Source organism: Trichomycterus rosablanca, chromosome 6 (assembly GCF_030014385.1).
Source record: "Trichomycterus rosablanca isolate fTriRos1 chromosome 6, fTriRos1.hap1, whole genome shotgun sequence".
Lineage (NCBI taxonomy): Eukaryota > Metazoa > Chordata > Actinopteri > Siluriformes > Trichomycteridae > Trichomycterus > Trichomycterus rosablanca.
The window spans coordinates 51,413,873-51,434,933 of NC_085993.1; the positions used below are offsets into that span (position 1 = coordinate 51,413,873).

General features: G+C 43.0%; 1 protein-coding gene across 4 annotated transcripts in view; it reads left to right on the forward strand.

Annotated features, from left to right (window-relative positions):
* Nucleotides 1–21,061, forward strand: part of pde4ba (phosphodiesterase 4B, cAMP-specific a) — a 217,289-nt gene that overhangs the window by 145,028 nt on the left and 51,200 nt on the right. For all 4 annotated transcript variants that reach the window (XM_062998065.1, XM_062998066.1, XM_062998067.1 and 1 more), the window contains one exon: nt 2,538–2,587. In XM_062998065.1, coding sequence (XP_062854135.1) covers nt 2,538–2,587 — 50 coding nt within the window. The remainder of the gene's footprint in view (nt 1–2,537; nt 2,588–21,061) is intronic.

Here is a 21,061-nt window from a genome sequence, read left to right on the forward strand (position 1 = left end):
AACACAGGGAGAACATGCAAACTCCACACAGAATCCTCTTTAGATTATTTAATCTAAAAGTTTCACTATATATTTGTGCAAATTTAATCTGGGTGTCTTCAATCACCGGAGTGTGTTGTCAGAAAGTAATACAGTTTACTGTATTTATTTTGGTTTAATTATTACCTGAAAAATAATAATACAACGTGAAACCCAGTGAGTAGATCTGAAGAGAAGTCGAGGAAACCGGAGCATCTGGAGGAAACCCACCCAAACACAGGGAGAACATGCAAACTCCACACAGAATTGAACCCGGGTCAGCTTGCTGTAAGGCGACAGAGCTACCCAGGTTTATATGTAAAATATGATCAATCACACACGCTCACATTTACATTCTCTACTTAAACTTATAAATTGCCTCTTTAGATTATTTAGTCTGAGAGTTTCACCAAATATTTGTGCAAAATCCTTTAATCTACGTGTCTTTAATCACCGGAGCAGCTTGTTTGTCTACATGTCAAGTCAAATTTATTTGTATAGCGCAGACAAAAACCCCTGTTGAGCAAACCAAGGGTGACTGTGGCAAGAAACTCTCTTAAAATTACAGGAAGGAACTTTGAGAGGAACCAGACTCAGCAGGGACCTCCATCCTCCTCTGGTAGTTATAAATCCATAATGCGCCTTCATAAAGATTCTTCTTGTCGTACACTCCCAAGCTCCTTTAGTCTAAGTAGCATTTATAGACGATTGTTTTTTCTTGTCCGGGGTGTTTCCTGCCTGTCACCAAAGATTCAGACCCTCCGCGACCCTGATCAGGATAAAACAGACCGTAAATGAATGAGTGAATTGATGTTTTTAATATGAACCGATTGTTTTTCTAACGACCTGCTATACATCTGTTCAACCACAAGAGGGCAGCACAAGCAAAGCATTCCAGTCCCTCATAAAGCGCCCCGACCGCGTCTGATATCCGACTCTCGACCCTTGATGAGTTTAAAAGCATTTACAGTCTGATCAGGACTTTCCATGAGTCCTAAAGATCTGCACAGAGACACATTTTTCCACCCGGGATCTGAAGCGGAGCGAATAAACGCCGCGTTTCACTTTTATTAAGAGCGGCGCTGATTTTCCTTCGGGTTAGCACGAGCTACGTCAGAGCGGTTACTGGGTTTTGATCAAATCCAGAACCAGATGGAGAGCAAATCAGATTTAGCTGGTGGCCTTTTATTCTGGAAATGTTGGCATTATAAAGTAGAACGGCCAACTAATAACGTTAACACTCATGCCATGTAGCGCTGTAGATCTGATTCACACTAGCATATTGTGCACCAGGCTGATGTGTGTATTTCATATTAAAAACTATTGAAATTAGTTAGCAAAGTATTAAACAAGTCACTCACTCACTTTCTTAACCGCTTATCCAATCAGGGTCACGGAAGGGGTGCTGGAGCCTATCCCAGCTTTTCAATGGGCGCACGGCACACAGTAACACCCTGGATGGGACACCAGTCCTTTGCAGGGCAGACACACACACACTTACATACACACACATTCACCTATAGGACAATTCAGTGTCTCCAATTAACCTGACTGCACGTTTTTGGACTGTGGGAGGAAACCGGAGCTCCCGGAGGAAACCCACACAGACACGGGGAGAACATGCAAATAAACAAGTAACCTGGCAGCTTCTACTGGAGGCTTGTAACAACAACCTGACAACCACCTGTTTAAAACTTAAAGGTTGGTTCAAGCAGATACTGATTTATTTGTCGTATAGATACACAATCACTGACTAATTCGGGGGTGCTTCAAAAAGTTTCCTTTTTTTTCCACTTTTTAAAATCTATTTATTAAGAATTTCAAAAACAAACTCCTTCACTTTTCTACATCGTCGTACCAACTTTTTAATGCCGTCAGCAAAAAAAGTGTTTGGTTGAGCTTGTAGCCACTGATGCGCCGCTGCTTTCACATCATCATCACATGAAAATCTTCTTCCCCTTAAAGCTTCTTTCAGTGTCCAAAAATGTGGAGATCAGATGGAGCTAAATCCAGACTATAAGCGTCTCTCAGTCTCTCTGACACATGCGATTACTACAGAACAGAACCAAACAGAACAAAACAAAACCAAACAGAACAGAACAGAACCAAATAGAACAAAACAGAAAAGAACAGAACAAAACCAAACAGAACAGAACCAAACAGAACAGGTGGAAATCAGATGGAGTTAAATCTGAACTATAAGCGTCTCTCAGACACGAGCGATTGCTACATAACAGAACCAAACAGAACAGAACCAAACAGAACAGAACAGAACCAAACAGAACAGAACAGAACCAAACAGGTGTAAATCAGATGGAGTTAAATCTGAACTATAAGCGTCTCTCAGACATGACCGATTCCTCCTCCTCCTCCCTCACCGCTTATAACCACAACATAAATGTGCACAAACATTTTGAAGATCCCTCGTACTATAACGTTTATATGTTTAAATGTGTATAAATGTATTTAATGTACTAAAGCTTAATACTAATATGGACGTTTTACTTCTCTTTAATCAGGAGGTCGCCGGCCACCACGCAGCCGCCCCTCACCAGAGTCTGTCTGACAGGTAAGACTGACCTTCATGTCATGTTTATATCATCCACAGCGCAGGTTTTATTGTGTTTGTTTGTATGAGGGTGAAATAATAATAATAATTAATCATACAGCTTTTTAAGTGTTGAATTATCTTTACTTAGACCCAGTATGTAGTCGTGGATGTACTTCTGCACCCAACCCCCCTTCATCTGAGTGTTAAATACAAACAAAAATCTATTCACATACTCATCATACTGACGGCAGGCGTGTTCACATATGCAGAATGTTATTACAGGAAAGAATCACCCTTAATCTCCGGGGTTTAATCGTAAGTGAGGTTATATCATGTAATCCTGGTCAGTCGGGATTGGTAAACTGGTCCGCCAATGCATTTTTCCAGCAGCAATGGGTTGGCATCCTGTCTAAGGTGTGTTCTTGCTGGCACTCGTTGTTTTCAGGTAACACGGGACCAGTCACAACCCTGATCGGGAAATAAATACATGAAAATGAAACCACATCAGCTTGTATAGCTGAGAATATTGAGTGATGGATCATGCATGATACAAACGTGTAGGATTCTTTGGAGGTGGCTCTGGGCCCACTGCAACCTTGTCCATGGATGAGTGGCTTCATAAGATTAATTAAAGCTTCTTTTTGATTGCACGCTACCCGGAGATACAATACAGTACGCACCCAAATCCACCTAATGCACTGTCGGTCAGTTCCAGTTTTGCTGAAGATGATGCTGCGGCGGCGTTCTCCATCAGACTTGTTGTCACGGTAACGGTAAACGATTGTTGTTGTGTTTACTGCTGCGGTCAGAATTCTAGACTAGTAATTAAAAGGCTGCTGGTTCAAACCACCAATGCCAGGTTACCAGATCCTTGTTTCTACACTCACTGTCCATTTTATCAGCTCCACTTCTACAATTACTGACTGTAGTCCATCTGTTTCTCTGCATGCTTTGTTACCTCCTTTCACCCTGTTCTTCAATGGTCAGGACCACCACAGGACCCCCCACAGAGCAGGTATTATTTAGGTGGTGGATCATTCTCAGCACTGCAGTGACACTGACATGGTGGTGGTGTGTTAGTGTGTGTTGTGCTGGTATGAGTGGATCAGACACAGCAGCGCTGCTGGAGTTTTTAGATACCGTGTCCACTCACTGTCCACTCTATTAGACACTTCTACCTAGTCGGTCCACCTTGTAGATGTAAAGTCAGAGACGATCGCTCATCTATTGCTGCTGTTTGAGTCGCTCATCTTGTAGACCTTCATCGGTGGTCACAGGACGCTGTTGGATGGATGTTTCTGGTTGGTGGACTATTCTCAGTCCATCAGTGACAGTGAGGTGTTTAAAAACTCTGCTGAGAATGATCCACCACCTAAATAATACCTGCTCTGTGGGGGTCCTGTGGGGGTCCTGACCATTGAAGAACAGGGTAAAAGGAGGTAACAAAGCATGTAGAGAATCAGATGGACTACAGTCAGTAATTGTAGAACTACAAAGTGCTTCTATATGAGACAAACTTCAGACCACAGTAATTACAATCTGGATGGAGTTTGGACTGCAGTGTTTGTTAATAAACGTGTGAATAAACAGCGTGGAAGAATTTCTGAAGAATAAAAAGCTCCAGATTGAAACGCATCGTTTTTATGGTTTAATATCCCAGAGGAATGAAAAAGCGCTTCGCTACGCCACGTGACTGCTCACACTCCTCCCGTTCCCGCTCATTTAGCATCACTCAGCTCCAGTCTGGACTGTACTGATTGACCTGGTGAAACACACACACACACACACACACACATTGTTGAGTCTAGTTAAGGTGTAATGGACGCCCATAGGAAATGGCAGGCACTTACTGGCCTCGTCCTCGTTCCCGTCCACACACACACACATTACGCTATACGACCCATCTCAGCGCTGTTGAGTCTAGTTAATGTTTACGGACCTCGTCATAGCTTAAACGATGGCGTACGTGTGTATACGCACAGCGTACCGAAAGCACGGCTACATCAGTGCGCTCACCATACACACACACACACACACACACACACACCTGCCGGGTCGGACACACCATCCCACCCACATCACATCAGGGTCTGTTTTGTCTGACTCGACACGGAGGTCAGAGCTCTGTCAGAACGGCTGGGAAAATTCCACCAAAATTCCCCTCCGGCCTTGAGAGAGACCGGGAGCGCGGCATCATGGGAAAACAAAAGAGAAAATGCTCGGCGCAGATGCGAGTCCCAGCTCGTGTTGCGAGGAAGGAGGTGGTTGAGAAATCGTTTGGCTTCGTCTGTCAAGGTTTTACGTTACACAGCAGTTTAAAAGTGTGAGCGGGGAAGTATTGGGGGGCTTTATGATCGGGTTTTCATTTTCATTTACATTTTCAGCATTTAGCAGACGCTTTTATCCAAAGCGACTTACACGATGAGCAATTGAGGGTTAAGGGCCTTGCTCAGGGACCCAACAGTGGCAACTTGGTGGTAGCGGGGCTTGAACCGGGAACCTTCTGTTTACTAGTCCAGTACCTTAACCACTGAGCTATCACTGCCCTTACTGGGTTTTCCTTTCCGAAACTGAAAATGATCGCTGGTCCAAGTACAGATCCTCACATCTAACACAAGTTCTTCATATTCACACCAATCTGAACATTTACTGTACATAAATCCACCATTAATTCCACTGAGTTTATTGTTTTCACGTATAAAACACACCTGTAATGAGCCGACCTGCCGTGGAGATTGGTGGCGTGACTCGGTTACAGAATCATGTCCTCCTGCCTTGCCAAATATAGCCAGCAGAAGGGGCATGGAGGCGCTCATGATTGATGTGTCAGTTCTTTTTAACTGTATGCCTGTATGCATGAAGTTGTAGCTCAGTGGTTAGGATCCTGGACTAGTAAACTAGTAAAATGCTGCTGGTTCAGACCACCAATGTCCGGTTACCATAGTTGGACCCTTGAGCAAAGTTGTTAGAAGTGCATTCAGGTCTCACTTTAGTCATGATTGTACTCGACCAATCAATGATCTGCACAGTTCCTCACTACACCCATACAGCCCACTTCAGTAAGGGTCACTTGGCAATAGAAAAATAGAATCATGTCCCCCTGCCTTGCCAATATTGCCAACAGAGGGGGCATGGAGGCGCCCATGATTGACATATCAGTTCTTTTTAACTGTATGCCTGTATGCTTGAAGTTGTAGCTCAGCGGTCAGGATTCTGGACTAGTAAACTAGTAAAAGGCTGCTGGTTCAGACCACCAATGTCAGGTTATCATTGTTGGACCCTTGAGCAAAGATCTTAACTCCCAGTTGTTAGAAGTGCATTCAGGTCAAAATTGTGAGTCGCTTTGCGTAACTGTGTCTGCTAAAAACCATAAACAAAATGTAATTAAAAGCATTGCAAACAACTTAGCGCTTGGATCGTCTCACTTTAGTCATGATTGTACTCGACCAATCAATGATCTGCACAGTTCCTTACTACACCCATACAGCCCACTTCAGTAAGGGTCACTTGGCAATAGAAAAATAGAATCATGTCCTCCTGCCTTGACAAATATAGCCAGCAGAGGGGGCATGGAGGCGCTGATGATTGACACGGCAGTTGTTTTTAAGTGTATGCCTCTGGCGCCTTGTTGACCAATAATTTGCTCCAGGTGGACGTGTTTCTACACATCAGGGTTTCCTCCTTACAGATTTGCCGGCTCCTGTGTTGGGAAATCGTGATGCCTGTGTTGGGAAATATAGTGCCAGCATGAGTTTGTGTCTTTCTGGGAACTCAGTCTGTGTCTGTCCTGGGCGAACAAGCTGGCCCAGAGGTGGCGTGATGGCCTTGTTTCCAGAGCAGGCCCCTTTTAGGCTGTGCATTGCCATCCCTGCATATTTTACTGGTAAACTGTACTGTTTATACACCCACCTGCCTAATATGCTACCAAAACAGCTCTGATCCACTGGGACACAGACCACGCAAGTCATCTGAGGGAGTCCTGTGGTATCTGGTTCAAGGACATTACCAACACTTGCCTGGCCGTCCACCAGATTCCGTAGCCTTCATGTTCTTTAGCATCAATGAGTCTTGGCTGCCCAACAACCTGTCAGCGGTTCTTGGTCCCTTCTTGGATTTGAACCTCATCTAGTCACCAATATCTACGTGTAATACAAGTAACTACCATCAGTACAACATTTCATTTCATTTCTATTCTATTTTTTTTTTTTTTTTTTTTTCTGCCTTTTCTCCATATTTAACATAGTCAAACAGGTCTGCCATATATTGTACACAGTCCAGCAGGTTTGACAGGGCCAATTCTGCCATGCAAGCAATAAGTCTCAGCTCCTTAACACTGACCACATGATCAGTAACTTGTTTTACTACAATAAGTCACGTTAAGTTTTGTGCACCGCAAAAGCGGTTTTGTCACTTCTCATGTGAATGCGCCGGTGCTGAAGGCAATACGCTATTCCAAGATTAAACGTCTCCACCATTAAGAAGCGTCAGGAAACAATAAAGAAGTAAAACTAAAGTGCAGCTTTTATTGTATTTTTATTGATGTGTAACTGTTAGTAATTGTATTTCAGTGTGTTTATATTATATTTGTGTTATTTTCAGTGTTTAAGTGTCAAAAACCTCATTATTTTACATGAGACTAAAATATCTGCAGCTCCACGGGACCATGGACGCATTAACAGGTTTCACAAACATCCTTATGGGAAAAAAGAACCCGAAACTCAACATCTTTAAAACTCGACGCCGCTCCCAGAACCGACTGATTATTTATCAGTTCATTTATGTTTATTCATTTATTTCATTTGTCATTAAGCAAACATTCGACATCCAGTCACGATGCCAGATAGTTCCTTCTTCTACGTTTACTACCAACTAAGATCAGCCGTTTCTTTTATAATTACTAGTGTAAAGGAAAAAGGAAATAAATAAATAAAGTGTAGAGAAGCGATGCTGACAGAATTAGTGAGGTGTGCACTGTCAGTACGGGTACGAGCAGTTCCTGTCAGGTGTGTGGCGGCTCACCATTGACGTCACTTTGCCGCACGCGGCTTTTGTTGACTTCCTGTCAGCCCAGGTGGACAGATTTTCACTTCCTTAAGCTGGTCAGGCCTGATCAATCTAACCGTGTGTGTGTGTGTGTGTGTGTGTGTGTGTGTGTGTGTGTGTGAAGCATTGAGTAATGTGAGAGTGTCCCACAGAGGCCGAATCATAAACGAGTTCTTCCCGCATTTTTATTTACTGATTCATTTATTTATGAACCATCGGCATGCAAACTGAAACCAGTACTGCCGCATCCGCTGTGGAAGAGCACCGGGGGGTTTCAGGGGTTTCAGAACTGAAGTAAAACAGAAACATGGTGTGTAACGCAACACGATCAGTAATCGAGCTCCAGAACACACACACACATCATCTCAGAACTGAAGAATCTGGAGATTTAGGGATTGTGTCAGAACCTGGAATGAAGCTTTCATTCATTCATCCGCATCATCCTGGTCAGGGTCCTGGGGGGGGACCACACGTAATCACCCAAAATTATTATTAATCACCCAAAATTATAAATAATCAACCAAAATTATGAATTAATCACCCAAAATAATAAATTATTCACCTAAATTGATAAATTAATCACCCAAAATAATAAATTATTCACCTAAATTGATAAATTAATCACCCAAAATGATGAATGAATCACCGGAAAGGATACAATAATCACCCAAAATGATAAATAAATCAACTAAAATTGAAATTAATCACTCAAAATTATAAATAATCACCCAAAATGATTATTAATCACCCAAATTGATAAATTAATCAACCAAAATGATTATTAATCACCCTAAATTATAAATAATCACCCAAAACTGTAAATTAATCACTCAGAATACTAAATTAATGACCCAAAGTGATACATTAATCACTCAAAATTGTAAATTAATCACCCAGAATATGTAATTAATTACCCAAAATGATAAATTAATCACCCAAATCGATTATTAATCTTCCAAAATAATAAATGACTTACCAAAATTGAGAAATGTATTACCTGAATTAATAAATTAATCACCCACAATACTAAATAAATCACCCAAAATGATAAATTAATCACCACAAATGTTAAGATGATTGATTAATTGCCTAAAATGATCAAATAATCACCAAAAATGATGAATTAATTACCAAAAATGATAAAATAATCACCTAAACTGATAAATTTATCACCCAAAATGACAAACTCACAAACAGCTTCTACCCCAGAGCTGTACGTGAACTGAACATTATTAAACATCAATACTGTCACTTACAGTGACTCTAGAACACTGCATTGTCTATTTTATTTTATTTTATTTTATTTTTTACATGCGGAACCGGCACTGAGAGAGAGAGAGCGCACTGACTAGTGGACCTCCCAGTGACTAGGCTGTTTCGACCACCACCCTACTAATCATGTCCATGCAGACACCCAACTGGCTGATAGCACTACTGAGATTTGAACCCTGGATTTCTGATCTCAGCAGTAGTTGGGTAGCATAATTTATACAATTACAGTGTATCACAAAAGTGAGTACACCCCTCACATTTCTGCAAATATTTCATTATATCTTTTCATGGGACAACACTATAGACATGAAACTTGGATATAACTTAGAGTAGTCAGTGTACAGCTTGTATAGCAGTGTAGATTTACTGTCTTCTGAAAATAACTCAACACACAGCCATTAATGTCTAAATAGCTGGCAACATAAGTGAGTACACCCCACAGTGAACATGTCCAAATTGTGCCCAAATGTGTCGTTGTCCCTCCCTGGTGTCATGTGTCAAGGTCCCAGGTGTAAATGGGGAGCAGGGCTGGTAAATTTGGTGTTTTGGGTACAATTCTCTCATACTGGCCACTGGATATTCAACATGGCACCTCATGGCAAAGAACTCTCTGAGGATGTAAGAAATAGAATTGTTGCTCTCCACAAAGATGGCCTGGGCTATAAGAAGATTGCTAACACCCTGAAACTGAGCTACAGCATGGTGGCCAAGGTCATACAGCGGTTTTCCAGGACAGGTTCCACTCGGAACAGGCTTCGCCAGGGTCGACCAAAGAAGTCGAGTCCACGTGTTCGGCGTCATCTCCAGAGGTTGGCTTTAAAAAATAGACACATGAGTGCTGCCAGCATTGCTGCAGAGGTTGAAGATGTGGGAGGTCAGCCTGTCAGTGCTCAGACCATACGCCGCACACTGCTTCAACTCGGTCTGCATGGTCGTCATCCCAGAAGGAAGCTGACGCACAAGAAAGCCCGCAAACAGTTTGCTGAAGACAAGCAGTCCAAGAACATGGATTACTGGAATGCCCTGTGGTCTGACGAGACCAAGATAAACTTGTTTGGCTCAGATGGTGTCCAGCATGTGTGGCGGCGCCCTGGTGAGAAGTACCAAGACAACTGTATCTTGCCTACAGTTAAGCATGGTGGTGGTAGCATCATGGTCTTGGGCTGCATGAGTGTTGCTGGCACTGGGTAGCTGCAGTTCATTGAGGGAAACATGAATTCCAACATGTACTGTGACATTCTGAAACAGAGCATGATCCCCTCCCTTCGAAAACTGGGCCTCATGGCAGTTTTCCAACAGGATAACGACCCCAAACACAACCTCCAAGATGACAACTGCCTTGCTGAGGAAGCTGAAGGTAAAGGTGATGGACTAAACCCAATTGAGCACCTGTGGCGCATCCTCAAGTGGAAGGTGGAGGAGTTCAAGGTGTCTAACATCCACCAGCTCCGTGATGTCATCATGGAGGAGTGGAAGAGGATTCCAGTAGCAACCTGTGCAGCTCTGGTGAATTCCATGCCCAGGAGGGTTAAGGCAGTGCTCGATAATAATGGTGGTCACACAAAATATTGACACTTTGGGCACAATTTGGACATGTTCACTGTGGGGTGTACTCACTTATGTTGCAGCTGTTTAGACATTAATGGCTGTGTGTTGAGTTATTTTCAGAAGACAGTAAATCTACACTGCTATACAAGTTGTACACTGACTACTCTAAGTTATATCCAAGTTTCATGTCTATAGTGTTGTCCCATGAAAAGATATAATGAAATATTTGCAGAAATGTGAGGGGTGTACTCACTTTTGTGATACACTGTATATTATGGGTTGTTTTTCAGGGGTAGGTAAGGAGGGAAGTTGTCAGTCTGTCTTTACCTCTCTGCATTCTTACTTGCATCTTTTAACCCCCCTGTACACTATTAAAATAAGTAGATATATAAAAAATGAAGGCACCCTGCAGGGTCTCATTCATAAACATCCTCCCTGTCCTACACAGACCCGATTACACGCTCGGTCTTTACGAGCCGGCCGTCCGCGGCGTGTCAGTGATGTAATGGCCACAGAGACAATGAGAACGAGGGAACCACTGATCCCACGTCTGCTCCCAAACTGCTTCCTGCTCGTCACACAAACAGGGTCAGAGAGCAGGAAGGAGAGTGCAGATTGTTCCTGTTTTTCTCACACTGTTGGAATCCAGCGGAACCCTGGAGGTGTTTTTCTCTTTATTACTGTGTGGGTGAGATTTATTCACCCGCTGAGCGATGAGTCTACCTGCCACTTCATGAATGGGAAAATTCCGGGGGGGGGGGGGGTGAGGGGGCACGGACTGCTACCACGGTTCCTGTATGAGCAGATTTTATTGTGCTGCGATTTAATGATTATTCAGCACGTTGTCTAGAAACAGTCAAAATACACACTGATCAGCCATAACATTAAAACCACCTCCTTGTTTCTACACTCACTGTCCATTTTATCAGCTCCACTTACCATATAGAAGCACTTTGTAGTTCTACAATTACTGACTGTAGTCCATCTGTTTCTCTGCATGCTTTGTTACCCCCTTTCATGCTGTTCTTCAATGGTCAGGACCCCCACACGACCCCCACAGAGCAGGTATTATTTAGGTGGTGGATGATTCTCAGCACTGCAGTGACACTGACATGGTGGTGGTGTGTTAGTGTGTGTTGTGCTGGTATGTGTGGATCAGACACAGCAGCGCTGCTGGAGGTTTTAAACACCTCACTGTCACTGCTGGACTGAGAATGTGTGAGTGTGTGTTTGTGTGTGTGTTTGTGTGTTTGAGTGTATGTGTATGAGTGTGTGTTTGTGTGAGTGTGTGTGTATGAGTGTGTGTGTTTGTGTGTGTATGTGAGTGTGTGTTTGTGTGTATGAGCGTGTGTGTGAGTGTGTGTGTATGAGTGTGTGTTTGTGTGTGTGAGTGTGTGTTTGTGTGTGTATGAGTGTGTGTGTATGAGTGTGTGTTTGTGTGTGTATGAGTGTGTTTGTGTGAGTGTGTTTGTGTGTTTGTGTGTGTATGTGAGTGTGTGTTTGTGTATGAGTTTGTGTTTGTGTGTTTGAGTGTGAGTGTGTGTGTATGAGTGTGTGTTTGTGTGTGTATGAGTTCTGAGAGAGCGCAGGACTGGCGACCTGTCTGGCCTTTCGCCCAGTGAATCGGACTCACCGGGACCCTGACCAGGATAAAGCGGTGGTAAAACAGACAATGAATGAACAAATGAAATTGGCCATGATGGTGTTTGATATTTAACCTAAAGCAATGAATCTTGGGTAATCTGTAACTACTTGTCCTGTCATGAATGAAACCAAAGTGCCCGAGAATAATGCTCAGGTCAGTCTGCCGCGGTCCACAGCCCCCGTCTAGCCAGTGATCTTCGGCCAGTGTAACGTTCATATCTTTAATCAGTACATGATGTTCCACGCGGTGCTTGTAAATCCTGCGTTATCCACGGACGCCCTGCGACCTTCATCTCTGTGGCCTTGTGGGAGAAAAAACAGAGAATACAAGACACATAAACGATAAAAAAGCACATTGAAAGTGGTCAGGTACAGGTACGATGGTGTAGTTGCTCTTTGTAGGTGTGCAGGCACTGAGTAGACCTTTGAGATCTATGCACACTTGGCAAGCCTCAGTCCATCTACTGGCATGTTGCCGGCAAATATGAGAAACCCAGTGTGCCCAAATTTAATGCAAGTTAACAGCGGTGGTAAAACAATCAGTGAGTGAATGAATGAATAAATTAATAATATATATTGGTCAGATTTACTGGACAGATTTTTTATGTCCCACTTTTGCTGCTCTGTCTCCGTACTGGTGCCCAGTGTCTCCTCTCAAATCTGTGTAAACAATCACTGACTGAGTAAGAGAGAAAAGAAATCGGCGCTCTCTCAGGGCTCAGACAGGAAAATCAAAAACAGGAAATGTTTTGTCATCTGAACAGAAAGAATCTGTGTTCAGGTGCTCTACATCCTTACTGTGTACTGCACCTTCATAAATCATATATCATATACATTATAGAATATTTATTCTGAACAGATTATCAATCCTGTGTTTTATTTCTTTATGCTGAGACTGAGTTCAGACATCAGAGATTCTGTCTCACATTTATCTGTCTGACTGAAATCGACCTTGATGAACACATTTCAGGAATTAAAAGTATTTACAGCTGCTGGGTAGCAGGGTTTCACAGGGTTTCTACATCTCAGTGTGTGTGTGTGTGTGTGTGTGTGCATATTTGTATATATTGTGTATGTGTGTGTATAAATGTGTGTGTTTGTATGTGAATATATGTGTGTATGATTCTGTATGCGTGTATATGTTGTGTATATGTGTGTATGAATGAGTGCTTGTGTATATGTTTGTGTGTATATGTTGTGTATATGTGTGTATGAATGTGTGTATGTGTGTGTGTGTGTGTGTATATGTGTGTATGAATGAGTGCTTGTGTATATGTACTGTATGTGTGTGTATATGTTGTGTATATGTGTTTATGAATGTGTGTATGTGATATTGTGTGTGTATAAATGTGTGTGTGTGTTTGTATGTGTGTATTTCAAGATTTCAAGATTTCAAAGCTTTATTGTCATATGTACAGTAGGAAACGTGTTTCCCTGTACAATTAAATTCTTATTTTGCTGTCCACACATGATGTAACAAAGTACAAAGATAATAATAAAATAAAATCAAATTAAGAAATAAAAGTTAGATATAGTAAAAAAAAAAAACACGCTGAGTATAAGTTATGTACATTGTGCAAGAAAAGAGCAGATATATTGCAATCAGACAATATAGTTACATGTGCAAAATGTAAAGACAGTAGTGTAAACATACATGTGCAGCTGTATGTAGACCTGTAAACAGTCATATGTGGTATAGTGCAAGTATTGTGTGCAAGTGTGATAGTGTCTATGAATAATCAGCTCAGCTGTTTAAGAGTCTGATAGCTGTGGGAAAGAAAGAGATCTTTAGTCTTGTTGTCCTGCATTTCACACTTCTGTATCTCCGGCCTGAGGGTAGAAGTGTGAATAGTCCATGTACCGTCCTGGTGATTTTCGTAGCAGTCTTTATCACTCTCTCCAGGCGTTTGCGATCCTTCACAGTAGAACTGCCGTACCACACGGTGATGCAATTGGTCAGGATGGACTCAATGATGCAGCGGTAGAAGTTGCTGAGTATTTTGGGTGACATGCCAAATTTCCTCAGCCTCCTCAAGAAATACAACCGCTGCTGAGCCCTCTTTAACACCTGTGTGGTGTTTAGTGTCCAAGTGAGGTCATCACTGATGTGGACCCCTAGGTATTTAAAACTGTTCACCCTCTCCCCCTCAAGGTCCCGGATAAACAGTGGCTGATGAGGTCTCCTCTCCCTCCTCATGTCCACTATCATCTCCTTGGTCTTGTCTATGTTGAGTGTAAGGTTATTGTCCACACACCAGGTAACCAGACTGTTCACCTCACTCCTGTAGGCTGCCTCCTCTCCTCCAGTGATACGACCTATCACAGCAGTGTCGTCAGCAAACTTCAGGATGATGTTGTCGGGGTGGGAGGCGACACAGACACATATACGTGTATATGCATGTGTATATGTGTGTATGAATGAGTGCTTGTGTATATGTGTGTGTGTGTATATGTATGTGTGTATATGTGTATATGTGTATGTGTGTATGAATGTGTGTTTGATATTGTGTGTGTATAAATGTGTGTGTTTGTATATGTGTATACGTGTATATGCATGTGTATATGTGTGTGTGTATATGTGTGTATGAATGAGTGCTTGTGTATATGTATGTGTGTGTATATGTTATTGTGTGTATGTGTGTATGAATGTGTGTATGAATGAGTGCTTGTGTATATGTATGAGTGTGTGTATGTTATTGTGTGTATGTGTGTATGAATGTGTGTATGTGATATTGTGTGTGTATAAATGTGTGTGTTTGTATGTGAATATATGTGTGTATGAATCTGTATGTGTGTATGAGTGAGTGCTTGTGTATATGTATGTGTGTATATGTTATTGTGTATGTGTTTGTATGAATGTGTGTATTTGATATTGTGTGTGTATAAATGTGTGTGTTTGTGTATGTGTATATGCATGTGTATATGTGTGTGTGTATATGTGTGTAGGAATGAGTGCTTGTGTATATGTATGTGTGTGTATATGTTGTGTATATGTGTTTATGAATGTGTGTATGTGATATTGTGTGTGTATAAATGTGTGTGTGTGTTTGTATATGTGTATACGTGTATATGCATGTGTATATGTGTGTATGAATGAGTGCTTGTGTATATGTATGTGTTCATGATGTTTTGTGAGCCGTTAAAGAGGCTCCGGAGTCTCAGGGGCCCCAAACAGAACACTGATGAGCACTAACAAACCTTTCTTTCATTTCATCCTGTAATTTATGGACAGTGAGTCTGAAACGCGGTGCAGCGGCGCTCAGCGTTGCATCATCGCTCCTCTGACGAACCCTGGAGGCTCGCAGGAGGAATGCCGAGCAACATCCCAGGTCCGGCGCTAATGGGAAACAGACGGAGCCCTGTTTGTTTCCTGCTGAGACATGAGATCACCAAAAACACATCGCTGGACCGTGTATCACTGCATTAATGACACTTAATCGCTGTAATTACGGCCCGTTCGTTAGGATTCCTTAGCTGTCATAGCGTTGAGCTTCCTGGTGCTCGGCAGTGTTTACCGCTCAGATTAAACCAAGTTGATTTAACATTCTGAGCACTTCTGTATCCTGTTGTGTCTCACACGTACTCGCACCTACAGCTTAATAACTGTGTACACGGTTCAGATGAAGCCAATTTATTCAACTTTTATATTTCTGTCCATATCAGGATCTGATAAGCTGATTAAATCCATCGTTCAGAAAGGTCGGCGTGCACGTCCGTTGTTATTGTTATAAGTCGATTTTAGCACCTACACTAAGTCCTCTAGATTCGAACCTTTAATTGTGAGCTTTTAAACATGCGGTCATTCGTGTGCAATACAGAATTAAAAATTGCGTGGCGGCACAGTAGGTTACTTCACATCTCTGCGCTCGGTGGTGGCGAGCAGAGCGCGTTATTGTTTATTCTGTCTCGGTCACGTGCTTTTACTTTTAATATTCTGCAGTTTTAAACCCTGAACGTCTGATATTAAATGTAAAGGCATTTTACTGTTCTCTGCATTTTCTCTGCTTTTTCTCCCAGTTTAGTCGTAGCCAGTTCCTCTTTCTCTGCTGGAGACCCCAATGGCGTATGAGGAGGGTATATTCTGCTGAAACGCCCTCCCTCTGACGTGTACACGCTCCACAGACCCCTTCTTACTCACCTGTACTTCAGTAGATCAGCGTGTAAGGTCGGTCTCTCGCATGGAGAGTCACACGCTGGTCTCCACGTTCCTCCACTTCTTTACAGGCGCCTTGGGCTACTAACCAGCGTCCTTACACAGCGTCAAAAACCCGACTACTTTTTTAGTCCCACCTTTTCCCACCCAGCAGACTAGTGGCCGATTTTGTCCTCTGCCAGCGCCGTCAACTGGTAGCAGAGCTGAAATTGTAGATGGTTACATATTCATTCTTTTATTGTCTGTTTCATCCGCTTCATCCTGGTCAGAGTTGCTGTGGGTACAGTTCACTGGGCGAAAAGACTGCCAGTTCATCACAGGGCAACACACACACCTAGGGGGAATTTTATCCCCCGGTATCTCCGGTTAACCTGACTGCATGTTTCTGGACTGTGGGAGGAAACCGGAGCTCCTGGAGGAAACCCTCACAGACACGGGGAGAACATGCAAACTCCACACACACCTAGGAATCAAACCCAGGACCTTCTTGCTGTGATTATATATGTAATAGATTATTTCTCACTTTATTTATGTATATAGTATATATTCAGCTTGTTAGCTACCTGTGGTGCAAGGCATCTTCATTCTGTGCTGCTCCCTGACAAATAAATAAATAAATAAAATAAATTTGAGCTGATTTAACATGTTACATGATCAGAGAAATAAATACAGCGTGAATTATTCTCAGAAGTGCACACACTGCTTTATTCACATAATGAATGGTTGATGTTTGATGGTTGATGGTCGATAGTGATGCAGGTTTGACGTCCCAGTTTGCTCCATCCCGTCATGTAGCCCCACCAGCGCGATCATGCCCGCTCAGACTGGCATTCTGTCAGCATTTCGATGCTCGCAGCAGGTGCTCCGTGCGCTCTATTCTTATCATGGCACGTGCGTGGTCTGCACGTCTGCTCGTCTTATCACCAACACAAACACACACACAGGAATCAGACCGTTTAGGCGAGTCCTGACACACGTGCGTGGTAGTTATTCCTTTATACAGCGGTACCTTAAACTCGACATAAGTCGGTTGAGTTTCAAGGTATTTTTTCCCATAAGGATGTTTGTGAAACCTGTTAATGCATCCATGGTCCCGTGGAGCTGCAGATATTTTAGTCTCATGTAAAATAATGAGGTTGTTTTTGACACTGAAAACACTGAAAATAACACAAATATAATATAAACACACTGAAATACAATTACAAACAGTTAAAGTTATTGTTTCCTGACGCTTCTTAATGGTGGAGATGCTTGATCTTGGAATACCGTATTCCCTTCAGCACCGGCGCATTCACATGAGAAGTGACAAAAATATTATTCTGAACCAGAAGCGTTTTAGACTCTGGGAGAAGCTGATTCTGATTCTCACCATTTCTCAGAAGCTGGAGCTGTAACACAAGTTTAAAAGTGAAACAGGGAGGAGAATCCAGATAAACACAGATACACGTGGAGCTGTAACCCTGGATCTGACGCTTATTCCACACTGATGCAGATTCAGCTCAGATTCAAGCACACGTCGAGTTTAAGGGAATAAAAACCAAATTAAAATCAAGGACTGTGTTTAGACTGGGACAGCACAGTGGCTCGGTGGGTAGCACAGTCGCCTCACAGCAAGAAGGTCCTGGGTTTGATTCCCAGGTGGAGCCATCTGGGTCCTTTCTGCATGGAGGTGGAGGTTGCATGTTCTCCCCGTGTTTGTTGTAGCCTAGCTAATAAGGTACCGGACTAGTAATCAGAAGGTCGCTTGTTCAAGCCTTTCCACTGCCAGGTTGTCACTGTTGGGCCCTTGAGCGATACATTGCAACAAAACCAGACAAGTTTGGCATCAAGTTTTGGGTGGCTTGCGACTTGAAATCAAAGTACATCTGTAATGTCCTCCCATATCTTGGCAAGGACCCCAGTCGTCTCAGCGGGGAGAGACTGTCCGAAACTGTAGTGATGAGGCTGATGGAACCATTCATGGACAAGGGCAGAACTGTAACCACGGACAATTTCTTTACATCATTGTCACTTGCACAACGACTGCTTAGCCGGAAAACCACTATCCTCGGCACAGTCAACAAGAGTCGCCGGGAAATTCCTCAATCCGCTAGACAGATGGACCGCACTGAATTCACCACTCAGGTGTTTTCAACCACTGGTGACACACTGACAGTGTATGCACCCAAACGAAAGAAGGCCGTCTACATTCTCAGCAGCATGCACAGCGTGGTTGAGACTGAGGATACCAACAAAAGGAAGCCAAACACGGTCACACAATACAACCACACAAAGTGCGGTGTGGATGTAATGGACCAAATGGTGCGGGAGTACAGCGTGCGTGCAGGAACACGGAGATGGCCAGTCGCCGTGTTCTACAACATGATTGACATGGCAGCACTGAATGCGCATGTTCTTTATCAGGCATGCACTGGGGTGCAGGAGAGACGGGTGGACTTCCTGGTTGAGCTTGCAAAAGAGTTAGGTGACTCTCATGTGAGTGAAAAGAAGGCACGCAAGGAGAAACTCCTTCGGCAACAACCTTCCACACCCAGCCCTGGCAAAAGGGCGAAGTGTCAGGTCAACCATCGATGCACGAACAATTGTGCAACTGAGAGATGTGTTGACTGCTACAAATACACGTGTGGCAAATGTACCAGGGACATACCCAGGCAGTGCCAGGTATGTTCCGACAGTGCAGACAGACTGCTGAGTGAGTGCTGAAATGCTAGTCACACAAGAAGGACATGCCACTCACACACACACACGCAGCCCCCCACTGCAGCCTATTGTAAATATGTGTGGAATTGTTTTATTCCTTGTATTTTTTTTATTATTTTTATAACAAAAATAAAAAGCATGGAAACAAATAACAGTTGTTCTTTTGTATATTTTTCACCCTGAAATTTCAGTCCTCTTGACTTAGACACAAATTCTTCTGGTCATTACTCACAGCTGTACCTTGCTCTAAAATTTCTAATTCTCTATTTAAAATATATAAAAAATGATTCATTGTTTCAGTGCTTTTTTGCTCAAATAAAACTAAACTAAATACAATATGTATAGTCTTTATATTACCAAATACAATAAACTGAATAGAACTAACTAGAAACTAAATGGCTAAACTCAATGGAAAACAACAACCTCCTGTGGTGCGACAGTAATGGCCTTATTTGCAGAACAAAAGACGGTGATTATAGGATGTTAGCTAAAATCCTTCAGGTCATTCGACCCGTCTCTGGGTTCCAAAGGTAGAAATGTTAAATGACCCTTCTCTGGGACTTCTAGTGTTAACCCTCAATTGCTTTGATAAAAGCACCCACTAAATGCTGAATATGTAAATGCATATGTCTGTGTGGATGTGCAGTCAGGTTACCTGGAGATACTACATTCGCCCCGAGGTGTGTGTGTGTGTGTGTGCCCTGTGATGGACTGGCGACCTGTCCTGGGTGTTTCCTACCTTTCACCCAGTTATACTGTATGTACCCACTGTGACCCTGAATAAGATAAAGCACTGGTAAACCAGATAATGATTGACTGAATAAATGTGTTTAGATTGATAAAGGAGCGTTCTGGGATTATAGAAGATAAAAGTGATTAAAACGAACGACGTCCTTTGATAGTTTGACTACAGAGTGTGTGGTGAGTGTGTGGTGAGCGTGTGGTTTCAGTCTGATGAGATTAATACAGCGTAGAGTCACAACACTGATGCAGCACAGTCGCCACTCCGTGATAAACCGACGGATATCAGTCTCACTGACCCTGTCTCACCCTGGCACTCATTTTATCACATTAAAATGTTGATACCATTTTTATATCATAATTAATCGCTTGTCCCTCGTCCAGAGATGACGACTGTTGGCTGGTCTGAGTGAGGGAGGGTCGTAGGGATTCCTCATAACTGCTGCAGTTATGACCTCTGCTGGCTGATCGATGGCGCTGCACAGAGACGGGGGGTGATGGAGATCGGTGCGTGACTCTCCGTGTGAACACGTCCGTGCAGGTGAACAGCAGCAGTTGATGCTGCACACGTGTCGGATGGGGTGTGTTAGACAGTAGTGAAGAAACACCATCTGGGAAATGGATATGACTCAATTGGGAGGAAAAGCTTTAGATATTAATGCTTTTAGCTGTGTTCGTTGACAACGGTTTTCTGAAGTGCAGAGCCAGCTGAGCTTTTCACAGTAGTATGTATGGTAGATGGTGAAATCTTGCATTCATTCATTCATTGTCTGTTTTACCACCACTTTATCCTGGTCAGGATCACAGTGGGTCCAATTCACTGGGCGAAAATTAGAAAACACCCTGGACAGCACACACACACACACACACACACACACACACACACTTAGGGCAATTCTGGATCTTAAGTTAATCTGACTGCATGTCTTTAGACTGTCTGAGGAGACCGGAGCTCCCGGAGGAAACCCACACAGACGCAGGGAGAACATGCAAACTCCACCGCTTCACCTGGGAATAGAACCCAGGACCTTCTTGCTGTGAGGTGACAGTGCTACCCACCAATTCTACATGTGTTTATAGCTATAAAATACAATCAAGTTGTTTAGCAAAACTATTAAAATCTTGTCAGGTAAACATCTCATATGACTGTTTTGGAAACGGGTTCTGTGGTTCTGCAAAACCTGACTGACTTTTATAAGAGTGACATAAACGTGTTATACCTGCACTGTATGTGTGGTGTGTTATGCATATCGCGGTCGTTTATACTCTGTGCACCCTTGAACCGCATTAGCGAAGAGCAAACATTAGCTGGCTCACGCCGCCGTCACCGCTCATAACCCGCCGCCTGTGGAGTGTTTGAGCACCGAGATGTTGTTTACTCAGGCGTTCGG